At 45.0% G+C, this 13,693-nt stretch overlaps 1 protein-coding gene across 2 annotated transcripts; it reads right to left on the bottom strand.

Moving 5' to 3' along the window:
* Positions 1-941: 941 nt before the first annotated feature.
* Positions 942-13,693, bottom strand: LOC137152777 (zinc finger protein 436-like). 2 transcript variants are annotated; one of them, XM_067547710.1, is made up of 3 exons: positions 13,528-13,693; positions 5,717-5,830; positions 942-5,348 (listed from the first exon to the last, which is right to left on the bottom strand). In XM_067547710.1, exons 2-3 carry the CDS (start codon positions 5,787-5,789, stop codon positions 4,135-4,137), a joined length of 1,287 nt encoding a protein of 428 aa, XP_067403811.1. In that variant the 5' UTR covers positions 5,790-5,830; positions 13,528-13,693; the 3' UTR covers positions 942-4,134. The 2 variants fall into 2 exon arrangements, with proteins under 2 accessions (XP_067403811.1, XP_067403812.1); XM_067547711.1 differs by having other exon boundaries at positions 942-5,345.

The raw sequence follows: 13,693 nt of genomic DNA, 5'->3' as shown, positions 1-13,693 counted from the left end.
TGAGTAAAGGTTTAGAAAACATGCCTTATAGTGAAAGACTCAAGGAGCACAATCTATTTCGCTTAACAAAGAAAAGGTTAATGGTTATAGATTACAGTCTATAAGTATCTATCTGGGGAACAAATATTTAATAATGGGCTCTTCAATCTAGTAGAGAAAGGTATAATCCAAGGCAATGGCTGGAAGTTGAAGCTGAACAAATTCAGACTGAAAATAAGGCCCAACAATGAGAGTAATTAACCATTGGAACAATTTACCAAGGGTCATGGTGGATTCTCCATCACTGATCATTTTAAAATCAAGACTGGATGTTCTCCTAAAAGATCTGCTCTAGGAATCATTGTGGGGATGTTCTATGACCTGTGCTATATGATCCCTTCTGGCCTTAGGTCACACATCGACCTGCACTGGTGGTTCCAGGGGGGAAGGGTTTGGGTGACCATATGACAATCATGGCTGTTGGTTCAGGTTGGGAAGGGTTTCATTGACCATCCAGCAGTCACAGCTGCTGGTTCTGGGTGAGAAGCATTTGGGTGACCCCATGACAATAACAGATGTTGGTATTTGGAGGACTGGTTTGGTGACACACCAGGCGATCACAGCTCTTCGTTCTAGGGGAAGGGCTTGGGTGACGCACACGGCTATCATGGCTCTTGGGTTTGGGGGGAAGGGTTTGAGTGACACAAACTGGGATCAAGGGTATTGGTTCCAAGGGGAAGCATTTAGATTACACACACTTGTATCATGGCTGTTGGTTCTGAGGGGAAGGGCTTTTGTTATGCACATGGTGATCAAGTCTATTTCGTCCGAGAGAAAAGGTTTGTATGACCACACGGCGATCAAGGGTTGGTTCCAAGGGGGAAGGTTTTAGTGACCCACATGTCAATCAAGACAGTTGATTAGGTGGGAATTGGTTAGATGACACACATGAAAAACACGGATCTTGGTTCCTATGCAAACCTCAAACATATCAAAAGAAAAACAAGGCCAGTTTGGAGGTTTCCACAGCCTGGCCTGAGCGTGAAGGGGCTATGCTCTAACAGCTGGCCTCCTGAAAAGGAAACAGGGTCTCAGCTTGCAAAGAAAAACCACCACAACAAAAATGGTTGCAAAAGATTTTAACAGAAAAACTATCCACTGCATCATGCATCCATCACCATTCTTAAAAATATATGACATTTATATATGACATTTCATGACAGATTTCACAACTTTTCATTGCAAACAAGAGAAATGGAGAATTGAGTAATCCTTACAGTGCAACTAGGTAAAAGGTTACACAATTTTTTCTTCTTAAGTAGTTTTCCTCTGAACAGAAATTTACTTTAAAGTTTATCAAAATAAATTCCATCTGAAATAAAAACAATTAAAGTCTATACTGGGTCAGTATTCTTATGTACATTATTTCTCTCACATATTCCACCACCCTAACTTTTGGTGTGAGGTTTTCCTTCAGAACTCCTTAATCGAAAGAGGGCAAATTACATCAAAGATTTCCAGTATTAGCCACCATTTCCTATAATACTAACAAAAAGAAAAACAATATAATTTTCAGTTTTCTGAGATAATTTTGGTTATCACAGAAGACTTTCATTCCTCACCTAATAATTAACTTCTTTACTTTCATTTTCATTAATAACAGTAACATATGATAAGATTTTGTAATTTTTTAGTATATGTTAGTTTTCTGTTAATCCCCATGTACACATAGTGAATGTTTCTGTAAAGTTGTGGTTTACCATAGCATAGATGTTTTCCACTTCAGTGAGTTCATGTATATCCGTCTTCTCCCAAAAGTGTTGGTGGAAGAGGTTTCACACTATATTGGAAAGTCTGCATCATGAGAAAAAGCACCTCTATTCTATTTTAATATTTTAAAATCTTTCAAAGTAGCAGGAGGTGGAGGAAAAGTGATGCAAATATATAATACACAAGAGCAAATCTAAGATTAAAAACATAGAATCAGGACTTAACATTTGAATATCCTGTAATGTGAACTTGGAATTTGTCAAATAAGGCACCCAGATTGGGATTCAGGGGGGAATATCCTCTGAAGGCATCAACTGTTTCTCTCTTTGCCTCGTGAAACTCGGGATCCAATAGTTCCAAATAGTTGGGACATAGTTCTTCATAACTTCCTTTTCTGGTTTGAAAACCAACTGCTGGATGCCTGCTATGTCTATCTGAATTCTTCCCAAGCGCTTGGCCATTGTCAGGATAATTCACACTTCTCTGGAGTAGAATTGTCTACCAACCCACACAAAACCTCAGCAGGGTTAGTGAGGAATGGCTTCCCTAAACACGCCCAGTTCATTTCTTTCATCTGGTGGCGCAGGTCTAAGTTAGAAACTCTATCCAGACCTGGATTGGGATCTCTCCCCTAACATTCGACATTGACTTCATGTTATACAAATTTGCAGCAACTACAAAGGGTGAGTTCAACAAAACCCCCATTTCTATTGCCTCCTCATCTGCACAGTTAAGGACAGCATTTTCCAAATCATAGGATTAGCCAGGATTACGTTCATGAGTAATTTCCTGTAGGGCCAGGGTCACAACTATTTGGGAAATACATGTTCATTTTGCCTAGTTCTAAGTCACTTACTGTGGAATTCACTTCCTGGATCATCTGAGAAAGTACTGACCTAAACAACTGAACGCAAGTAGGATGATATCTTTATTTCAGTTAGTTACACAATTTGCGTTGTGCTGTTGTTCACCATTTGAAAGTTGATATTTTAAAACCTTACTGTTTCCTAGGTAGCATGTCCAATAGCTTGGAGTATTCTCTTATTTACTGAACTTTCTCCATATGATCATGAAAGGGTGGGGGGATGGGAGGGAAGCAAAAATTAAGTAAGAAATGATTGTTTTAGCAAATGATCATGTTTCCAAGTCCCCAATAATTGTGAGCGACATTCTGCTAAAACAAAATTAACCACCAGTTATGAGACCAAATGGCCTTCAGGAAAGATAGAAAAACCCACATCACAGAGTGGAATACACCACTTTCAGTTTCATATTAAGTAAAATTCTAGAGAAGGTTACTTCAGATGACTCAGAATCATGACAACAGATTCTCTCACCACATTCTCCTCTGATCCATTCAAACCTGCTTTAGTCAGAACTGACTCATCATGGGGGGGGAGGGGCTAGGAAGAAATGGCCAACATTCCCAACTTTGTGGCTTTGCGATTAAACGGAAACTGAGATTTAAACTCAGTATGATCACACTGTGTTTGAGGTCAGTTCAAATTCTCCTTTGAAGTCTGTGACACTTTCATCTCCAGCCCTAAGAGTCTGACTTGACATCAAAGAAATCAAAGTATGATTCCCAAGCACAGAGAACTGGGAACACTGCATCACCTGTCACTCTAGGACGTGGACAAGCAGAATGTGAAGATAAACTCAACATGGCTCAGACAGGAGGTAACACTGCGAGGGTGATAGGGAAGGAGGGAATTCCTTTGATTCACCCCATTTCCTCCTGATATTAGAGAGGCTGAAATGACATGTGTTACCTGCCTCAGTCCCTGCTTTTTGTTACTTTTAAATATATTTTAAATGAGAAAAATGGTACAAAAAATAACTGCTGTTCAGCAACAAACAGAGCAATGTAAGAACAACTGGGAATGAGACAATTCATCCCTAAAGAGGGAACTTGGTGACTCTAATTATTGCTTTGCAGTTGGAAGAAGAGTAGAAATATATGATGCGGGTTTGTTTAGATTAGGAAAAGCAATGAATGTTAGATCAGATCATGTGGAAATATGTTCAATAATCCCAGCCACTATATATGAGCTATATCTTTACTGCAAGCATAATTATGTTTTTACATCAGGATAGCTAACTCCATGGAAAATTGTAGAGGAGATGAGGCTCAGATAGATTCAAGATAGCTATTCAAGATCACCCCTCTCTCCTACCTGGGGTTGATTGTAGTAGGAACGCACACTCCCATGACACATAGGACAAAGGGGCTGAAAGAAAGGACCATAGGATTTACCCCAAAGGTTGAGCTGCAAAAGGAGGTAACAACAGGGACAGCTGAGGGAGCACAGTGAATCAAATGGTGCAAACAAAGGTCACTAGGTAGGAATTAGGAAAAATATGAAAAAACATCTTTTGTCAGCCCTAGACAAGGTTTTCATGGTGTTTCTCTCTTTTGCAGATTCTTTGATGGCTAGTAAGGGTTGAGTTCTGATGGAAGCCTTTCCCACATTCAGAGCATCTATAGGGTCTCTCTTCTGTGTGGATCCTCTGATGTCTAATAAGGGCTGAGCTGTCAGAGAAGTTTTTTCCGCACTCAAAGCATTTATAGGGGCGCTCATCTGTGTGGATTCTCTGATGTGTAATAAGAACTGAGCTGTCAGCAAAGTTTTTCCCACACTCACCGCATTTATAGGGTCGCTCTCCTGTGTGGATTTTCTGATGTCTAATGCGGTGTGAACTCTGCCTGAAGGTTTTCCCACACTCACAGCATTTATAGGGGCGCTCTCCTGTGTGGATTCTCTGATGTGTAGTAAGGTCTGAGCGGTAACTGAAGCTTTTCCCGCACTCACAGCATTCATAGGGTTTCTCTCCCACATGAATTCTCTGATGATTAATAAGGGCTGATCTGTCAGCAAAGTTTTTTCTACACTCACAGCATTCATAAGGTCTCTCTCCGGTGTGGATTTTCTGATGTCTTATAAGATCAGAGCGGTAACTGAAGTTTTTCCCGCACTCACTGCATTCATAAGGTCTTTCCCCCGTGTGAATTCGCTGATGTTCAATAAGGGCTAAGCGGTAACTGAAGGTTTTCCTGCACTCACAGCATTCATAGGGGCGCTCACCTGTGTGGGTTCTCTGATGTCTAATAAGGTCTGAGTGGTTACTGAAGGATTTGTCACACTCACAGCATTCATAGGGCCGCTCTCCCGTGTGGATTCTCTGATGTATTATCAGGTGTGAGCTGCGAGGGAAGTTTTTCCCACACTCGTTGCATTCATACGGTCTCTCCCCTGTGTGGATTCTCTCGTGGTTAATAAGGCCTGAGCGGTTACTGAAGTTTTTCCCACACACAGTACAGGTTTTTTTTCTGTCTTCCATGGGAATTCTCTGCTGGGTTGAGATTTTGTTGAGGTCTTTGTGAGTTTCCAAACAATTGATGGATTTACACACGCTTTTCCCTTGCTTGTTTCCCTTCTGCCTTTCTGGCCTGTGCGGTCTCTCATAGGCATTTCCCTGCTCATGGCTTATGGACGCATTCCCTTTGGATTTCTGCAGTAATACCGCACGTGTTTCCACTTGCTCAGAGTCTTGCAGTGGAGGACACTTCTCATTCTCACTCACCATCCCAACACCTGCTAGGATAGAGAGAGAAACCTCAGAAACTGGAATGGAAAAGGAAAGAACAAACCAAAGTAATATCTGGAGATGTGGGAAGAAAATCAGGAACTGAATTCCCCAAACATTTCCCCATAGGGGAGAGAGAAGGGATCAATTCTGCTTCTGTAACCCATCCAAGTACTCAATGGGAAGAGAGGTCAGGAGGGAGTTATTGCCAGGTGTCAGTCAGGGTGTGTAGGGACCTATGAGCGAAATCTGCCCTGAGGATCCGTCACCTACTGGGGCCAATCCTGAATGTGAAGAGCTCACAAGGTCTTTGTAGGGAAGCCCAGCTGTTTCCTTCAGGCACTGACACAGTTTTTGACTTGGATTAATGATTCCTCACCCATGCAGTCAACTTCCACAATCTCGCTTTCTTCCGGGCCCGGAGATCTGGGACCCACGGCCCTTCCCCTCATTCTAGCTGGGAAGATCACATCAGTTTTGGAAACTGGAAATCCTGCTCAAGGGAAAGAAAACAAGGGTTGTCAGATGAATTCATAATACGTCCTGCAAATTTTTAGCGTGTGTAGGGGACAACTTTCTGATTCAGAAAGCTGAGGAAATAACTAGATGGTCATCCATTTTGCATCTGGTTTTGGCCTATAGGGATGAGTTAGTTGGAAACTTGAAGATGGTTGGGAACTTTGGAGGAAGCGATCTTGATTGAATTCAAGATCCCATGGAAAGGAGGACACGAGAACAGCAAAACAAGGACACTGGACTTCAGAAAGGCGGATTTCAGCCAACTCAGAGAAATAGCAGGCAGTTCCATGGAAAAACCAATTATGAAGAAAAGGAGTTGAAGGGGGCTGGCAGTTCCTAAAACATGTAATACTACAGTCTCAACATCAAGCTATTCTGACACAGAGGAAAGGTAAGGAGAGCCACAGGAGGTCAACAAGGCTGCACAGGGAACTTTTTAAGCTATTTAAAAATCAAAAGGGACACATGCAAGGAATGGAAGGAGGGGCATGTCACCAAGGAAGTATGCATGGAAATAGCATAAGCATGCAGGGACAAAATCAGGAAAGCCAAGGCAAAGAATGAGTTATAGCTGGCAAGGAATGTTAGAGACAGTAAGAAATAGCAAAGTTCCCATAGACGATTAAGGGGAAGGGATGAAGATCGAGATAAGCAGGGAACATGTCAGATCTTCTGACCAATCTGAATGAATCCATATTAATGGGGCCAGGTGCTATTCACTTGAGGGCACTTGAGGAATTAGTTGAAGAAATCTCGGAGCCACTGGCAATATTTACAAACTCATGGATGGCAGGAGAGGTCCAGGAAGACTCGAGAAGGGCTAACGTGGTGCCCATATTTAAAAAGGTGAAAAAGGAGGAGCTGGGGAACTATAGACCAGTCACTCTGACTTCAATATCTGGGAATCTACTAGATCAATGTATAAAACATTCCATTTGCAAATATCTGGAGGATGAAGGGGTGATCACTAGCAGCCAGCATGGATTTACCAAGAACAAATCATGCCAAACCAGCTTGATTTCCTTCTTTGACTGGATAACAGGTTTGGTGAATGGGGAAATGTGGTGGACATGATATACCTGGACTTCAGCAAGACTTTTGACACAGTCCCATATGACAATCTGATAAGTGATCTGGAAAAACGCGGGCTCGACAAAACTATCATTAAGTGGATACATAACTGGTTAAACAACCACAAAGAATAACTATTAATGGAATGACGTCGGATTGGAGGGAGGTCTCAGGTGGGGTTCCACAGGGATCTGTTCTGGGTCTAGTGTTCTTTAACGTATTTATTAATGACCTGGATGCAGGAATAGAGAGCACACTAATCAAGTTTACAGATGACAAAAAGCTGGGGGGGTTGCCAACACTTTGGAGGACAGAGCTAAAATTCAGAGGATCTTGATAAATTGGAGAACTGGGCTACAAAACAACAAAATTAAATCCAACAAAGACAAACGTAAGGGAAGAAAAAACAAATACACAAATACAGAATGGAGGTAAACTGGCTTGCAACAGCACTGCTGAGAAGGATCTGGGCGTTGTGGTGGATCCCGACTTCAATATGAGTCAGCAATGTGATGCTGTTGCAAAAAAAGCAAATGCAATTTTAGGTTGCATTAACAGAGGTATAGCATGCAAGTCATGGGAGGGGATAGTGCCACTCTGCTCGGTGCTGGTTAGGCCTCAGCTCGAGTACTGTGTCTAATTTTGGTCATCAATGTATAGAATGGATGTAGAGAAACCAGAAAGGATCCAGAGGCAAGCGCCAAAGATGATCAAAAGGATGGAATGCAAGCCATCTGAGCAAAGGCTGAAGGAACTGGGTATGGTTAACTGGAAAAGAGGTTAAGGGGGAACATGATAATGGTCTTCAAATACTTGAAAGGCTGCCATAAAAAGATGGAGAAAAGTTGTTCTCTTTTGCCAAAGAGGGCAAGCAGCAATGGGTTCAAACTCCAGCATAACAGATTTAGATTAAATGTCAGGGAAAATTTCCTAACTGTAAGAACAATAGGACAGTGGAACAGCTGCTTCGGGTGGCTGTGGAAGCTCCTTCACTGGAGGTTTTCAAAAGAAGGCTGGATAGCCATCTGTCTAGGATGGTTCAGACACAACACATCCTGCATCTTGGCAGGGGCTAGACGAGATGACCCTTGCAGTTCCTTCTAACGCTAGGGGTCTATGACATTTCTCACAAAGAACGTGCCATTATTTTAACCCTAGTTCACTTTAAAGCAGTAACATCCTGGGGCCAGCTCTGCAAGTGCTCAAATGTGCTGCACCCTCAGCTAACTGTCCCCATTTCTGCTGAGAACAACACAGCCAGACGTTGCTCCTGAAGCACAGAGCAGGACACTCCCTGTCCCAGAAAGAGAAGACTCCAGCCAAAGGGAAAGTGTCCCTGGATTTGCTTCTTACTGACCAAGAAAGGCCACAGACAACGAGAGAGTCATAGGGAAGCTGGGACTGATGAGCGTGAGCTGGTGGAGTTCACAGTTGCGAGGAATAAGGGGGAGCAGATAAGTCACTGAATGCAGTATGCCAGGGGTGTTAGATATCAGGAAAGCACATTTTGAGAAATGAGGGTATCCAGCAAGTCTGGAGTATCCAGAGAGAATATAAAAATCCCCCACCATGTGGAGAATGCTGGGGATTTAGATGCTATAATTCAGGAACAAATGACTAGGGTACTTAAGGAACTAGCTGAAGCAATCTTGGAATCATTAGCAATTATCTTGGAGAACTCATGGAGGAAGGGTGAAGTCTTAGAGGACTGAAGAACTGCAAACAGAGTACCTATCTTTAAAAACGGAAGAACAAAGAGGACCTGGGGAATTACAGACCAGTCAGCCTAACTTCGAGACCTGAAAAGTTACTGGATCAAATTATTAAACTATCAGTTGATAAGCATGTAGAGGAAAATAGGGGTAAAAATTATAGTCAACATAGATTTGTCAAGAACAAATCATACCAAACCAGCCTAATTTCCTTCTTTGACAGTGTCACTGACCTAGCAAATGGGCAGAAGGAATAGACAAGATATATGAATTTTAGTAAAGTGGTTCAATAGTAGAATTCCCACCTGCCATGCAGGAAACCCAGGTTTAATTCTTGGCCTGTGAAAATTGGAGCTTTATTACCTGAACAACTTCTGATATTAAAGTGTGTCTGACAGAGGAAGGATTTTGTTTGTGTACTACACTTAGGAAGGAAAACTCAAATGCACAAGTACACAATGGGGAATAACTGCCTAAACCATAGTAATGCTGAAGGGACCCGGGGTTGCAGAGGCTCACAAATTGAATGAGTCAATTATATGATCCAGTCGCAAAAAAAGCTAATATTCTGGGGTATATTAACAGTATTCTATGTAAGGCCCAAGACATAATCGTCCCATTCTACTTTAGCACTGGTGATACCTCAGTTGGAGTATTGTGTCCAGTTCTGGGTGTCACACTTAAAAACTAGAGAGAGGTCAAATTACAGAGAGTCCAGATGACAGTAACAAAAACTGGGTATGTTTAGTTTGGAGAAAAGACAACAGATGAGGAACCTAATAGCAAATATGTAAAGGGTTGCTATAAAGTGGATGGTGATCAATTGTTCATCATGTCCACAGGGTTAGGGAAAGAATCAACTGGCTTAATCTGCAGCAAGGGAGATTTATGTTGGATATTAGAAAAAGCTTTCTAGCTATGAGGATATTTAGGTGCGGGTGAATAGGTTATCAAGGGAGGCTGTGGAAGTTTTTAGAACAGGTTAGACAAATACTTGTCAGGGATGGTCTAGCTTTACCCGTCCTGTCTCAGCAGGGGGCTGGACTTGATGACTTCATGAGGTCCTTTCCAGCCTTAGGTTTCTATGAATCCATGCCGGGAAATTGCTTGCTTACTACATTTATGACACCACCCTGGCCCCTCCCACCAGGACTAAACCTACTGAGACCTTTTTAAACACGCCCAGTAACAAAGTAACAAATGCTAGGAAAGAGCACAATCACAGCAATCCCTTTGGGGATTCCCCTGGCCTGTCCCCAAGACAGCACACTCCCCCAGCGGCTCAGGGACAGCAGAAGCAGGAACTGGCTTTTCCTCTCTGCTTCTCAGCTTGTTCATAGCAAAGTGAATCTGCCCATGTAAGCTGCAATCGGTGCATCTGGGCAGGTTAGAGACCTGGGAATCTTTCTCCTATTAAGGTCTCTCACTGCCCTGTTCAGTCTCTCTCTCCTCTTTTCCCTTCTGTCTCCTATCCCCTGCCCCTTCTCCCTTTCCCTCTGGCTGGGAGAGTCCCCTTTCTGGATCATTTGCTCTCACATGGCTGGATCAGCTCCTGGAATTGCTAACAGGAGGCGGGATGAGGAGGGGCTGTCTGTGCAGAGAGTGACTTTCCTGACTGTGCACAACGCTTTTCCTGAGGTCTCAATTACTTGGAGTCTCCGGCTGAGGAGTTGATGTCAGCAGAACCAAGGGCTGCCCTACAGGGCCAGTTCCAACTGGAGAAATTCCCCACCTCCGCTGGGCTCAGAGGAAGCTTTAATTAAGGTCAATACCCAGTGCAGACCCCACTAGAGGAGCAGCAGCTGTTCAGCCCAGGCTCCCAGATCACATGGAGGCAGCAGCTTCTGACGCAGGAAACTCAACCCCACTACCATGAGCAGAGACAGAGAGAGATCAAAAGGCTTTAACAACATCCTTTAACAACAACCATAGCTCTCTGGTGACAGCAGCTAATGAACCGCCCCCCTCCCCCAGGTAGAGCTGCTGATCTCATTTGCCTCTATGTTAATCTGGAGTCACGCCTTGGCCTTCCTCACAGTGAGTCTGGATTAACACCGCTCTCAATGAGACCAGAAATGTGAGGAGGGAGACCAGGATCCTTTAAAAACAAATAACTGGGAGGGAGAGGTGAACTCCTTCCTGCCTTCCTCACTTCCCCTTTCCATGATACAGACTCTGGGGAGCACTTTTCCATCCACCGCCTGAATGGAAGTTCCTGCAGCTTGGAAGTGGGGTGAAAAGCCCAATCTGCGGGGAATGCAGAGCAGTATTTGATTACCACCACCCTCGGTCAGTCATTGACACTGGCAGAGGAAGCCTTGGATGATGCTTCTTTAACAAGAGAATGAAGAACATGAAGGAGCCAAAATATTAAGGAATTTTAATGCCTTGCCAGGGGTTAGTAATGACCATCCTGGGCCCACCCCAGAGGTAGCTGCATTTCAGCACTGGGGAAAGCAATCCCTCAAGGAGACCATTCACCAGGGGGCTTCTGTTCATAGTCGAAGAGTCATAGTGTTTACAGTCAGAAGATGCCACCTCATCTGGTCTGACTTCCTCAATCTTACAGGCACCCACACCCTAACTGCAACAACTGAGATCAGATCATAGTAAAACTGCCCAGAGACTAAACTGTTCGGTGCCACAGGAAGAGACTAGGAATCACCGATGTCTGAGACTCCTCCAAAGGCAAGGAAATGATTAAGTGAGATAGAGCCAAAAAACCCTGGCAAGCGTCCCACACCCCATGCTGCATTGGAAGGCAAAACTCCCCCCAAATCACTGCCAACCTGCCTTGGAGGAGTCAGAGTTAGACACTGAGCATGTGAACCAGCACCAGTCAGCCAAGCACCTGAGAGAGAGAATGCTCACTGACCCATTCCATCCAGTGTCCCATCTCCAGCCATGGACTTCTTTGATGCTTCAGAGGAATGAGACAAAAAAATTTCAGACTATATTGCCGGGGGGAAAATCCCTTCCTGACCCCTACACGTGACTGGCTGAATCCCTCAAGCATGAGCTCTCTGGAACATGAAACATAAACCAGAAGGGAGCCCCAGGGCTTCCGAGCTCTGCCCATCATACAATGCCACCCATAAATGTATCCATCTTTCTCTTATGACTAATTAAGTTGTTTGCCCAATAGGAAGGAAGCCTTCATGTCATTTGGGGAAAACAAATGGTCCGGCCACCTGTCCTGTTAGCGGGTGGGACACACTCATCCTCCATACAGGGAGAGGCCTTTAGTTTTGCTGTGTATTAAATATGGGGTAAGTCACTTCCTCCAGCAAATATTTTAATGGCTAGGAAGGATGAGACAAATGATTCTCAAATCAGAGGGGAAAGTTGATCACTGGGGATTCTAACCTCCTGAAATTTCCAGTCTGGAGAATGACACAGGGCAACAGATCTCCCCACCCCTGCCCCCTCAAAAAAGGGGGGGGGGGGGAAGCTGCTGCGATTGAAAAGCATGGCGAAAACCTCCATGGAGAGGATTTTCAATTGAGATATGGTAACTATATAGAAAATGGCCAAATCTGAGGTTTGATATCAGTGTTCAAGAATTAACGAGAGAAGGGTGGAAATCTGAGGAATTTTCCATCAATTTTCACAAATTACAGAGGAAAGTGGGAAAATGTGAGGGATTTTATATCAATAGCTGATAATGGGGAGAGAGAAAATTCGAGTGAAATTCTTATGACTATTTTATAAATCGAAAAGGGCAACATGCAAGGGTTTTATATCCATGTTCAAGAATCTGAGAAAATATCCTCAGATGTTGTTTTATGTTAACATTTCATAATTAGAGAGACAGGGAAAAATCTCTGGGCATATTAAATTAGTAACAGATAACTAATGAGAAAACGGAGCACAGTTTCTGGGTTTTCTATATCGATCTTTGAGAAGTGGAGAGAAAATGGGTCAGAAACGATTTGACAATAGCGGAGAACACCGCCAAGGTCGGAGGGATGTTGAATAACGAGAGGAAAGTTGGAAAGGGTTGTACAGGAAAGTTCAACTAACGGAAAGTAACGGCTCCCCTCCACTACAGGGGCAACAGGAAGCCCTTTGTGAAGCTGTTTTAACAGGGCCAGGGATGGATGGAAAGGCTGCCTGGAAGCGGGGCAGGGCGGCAGCAGGAAATGGGCAGGTGACAGATGGGGAGGCAGGAGCTGGGACTGGTTCTTTCACTGGTCACTTGCGCCTGCCTTCCATGCCCTGTGGCTGGCGGAAAATGGCCACCTCGTCCCCAGGGCGGCGACTGGAGGCTCTCCCGGCCTGCACCCACTAACCCCCTTCCCACGGGGGAAGGACTCCTGGAAACGATTTGCCACCTAAACAAGGACCATTCGCTGCAGAAAAAAATGGGTGGGGAAATATCCCAAAGACGAGGGGCTTTGAAACGGGACGGTTGAGAACTCGAGAGACAATGGGGCAAAATCTGAGTGGGAGAAAGAGAGAAAATGGGGAACTCGACGTGGATTTTACCCCCACATTTGATGGTTAGAGAAGAAGGGGAAGAAGTGGATCAACAGCTGAGAGCGAGGTGAGGCAGTCAGAGGGGATGTCCCTGCTTACCCACCTGCCAGTCTACCCCCGTTCACGCTGCCTGCCCCCTGCTGACCCCCGCACCCCCAGACCCGCACAGGGGAGCCCCACAGGGCCCGGTCTCCTGCCCAATCTGAGCCCCGCCCCCCCCTTCGCCTCTGGGGCAGAGGCTGGCCGGAGCCAGCGGCAGAGCGGGTCACTGCAGCCAACGCGGCCCGGAGCCTGCCCCGGGGCAGGGCATTAACCAGCCGGGAGCCGCTTCCCCGGGGCTGCGAGAGCTCAGGCCCCTTGTGCAGAGACGCTGGTGCCCGGACCCTTCCCCGGGCCCTTTGCTGATTACCTGCCGCCGGGGGCTGGCTCCGGCTGGAGAAAGCTCCAGCCCAGCTGGGCAGCAAGGGGCCGATGACGGTCTCTGCCCCGCACAGAGCCCGCGGGAGCAGCAGCTGCCCAGGCTGGAGTCCCAGACAAGGCAGCCAGCCCGGCGCCGCCCCGTGCCCGGTCTCTGG

Source organism: Emydura macquarii, unplaced genomic scaffold (genome assembly GCF_026122565.2).
Source record: "Emydura macquarii macquarii isolate MOO-44397 ecotype Brisbane River unplaced genomic scaffold, CSIRO-AGI_Emac_v2 contig_1230, whole genome shotgun sequence".
NCBI classification, from domain to species: Eukaryota; Metazoa; Chordata; order Testudines; family Chelidae; genus Emydura; species Emydura macquarii.
The sequence above is the reverse complement of the archived record's forward strand: the minus strand, read 5'-3'. Positions and strand labels throughout refer to the sequence as shown.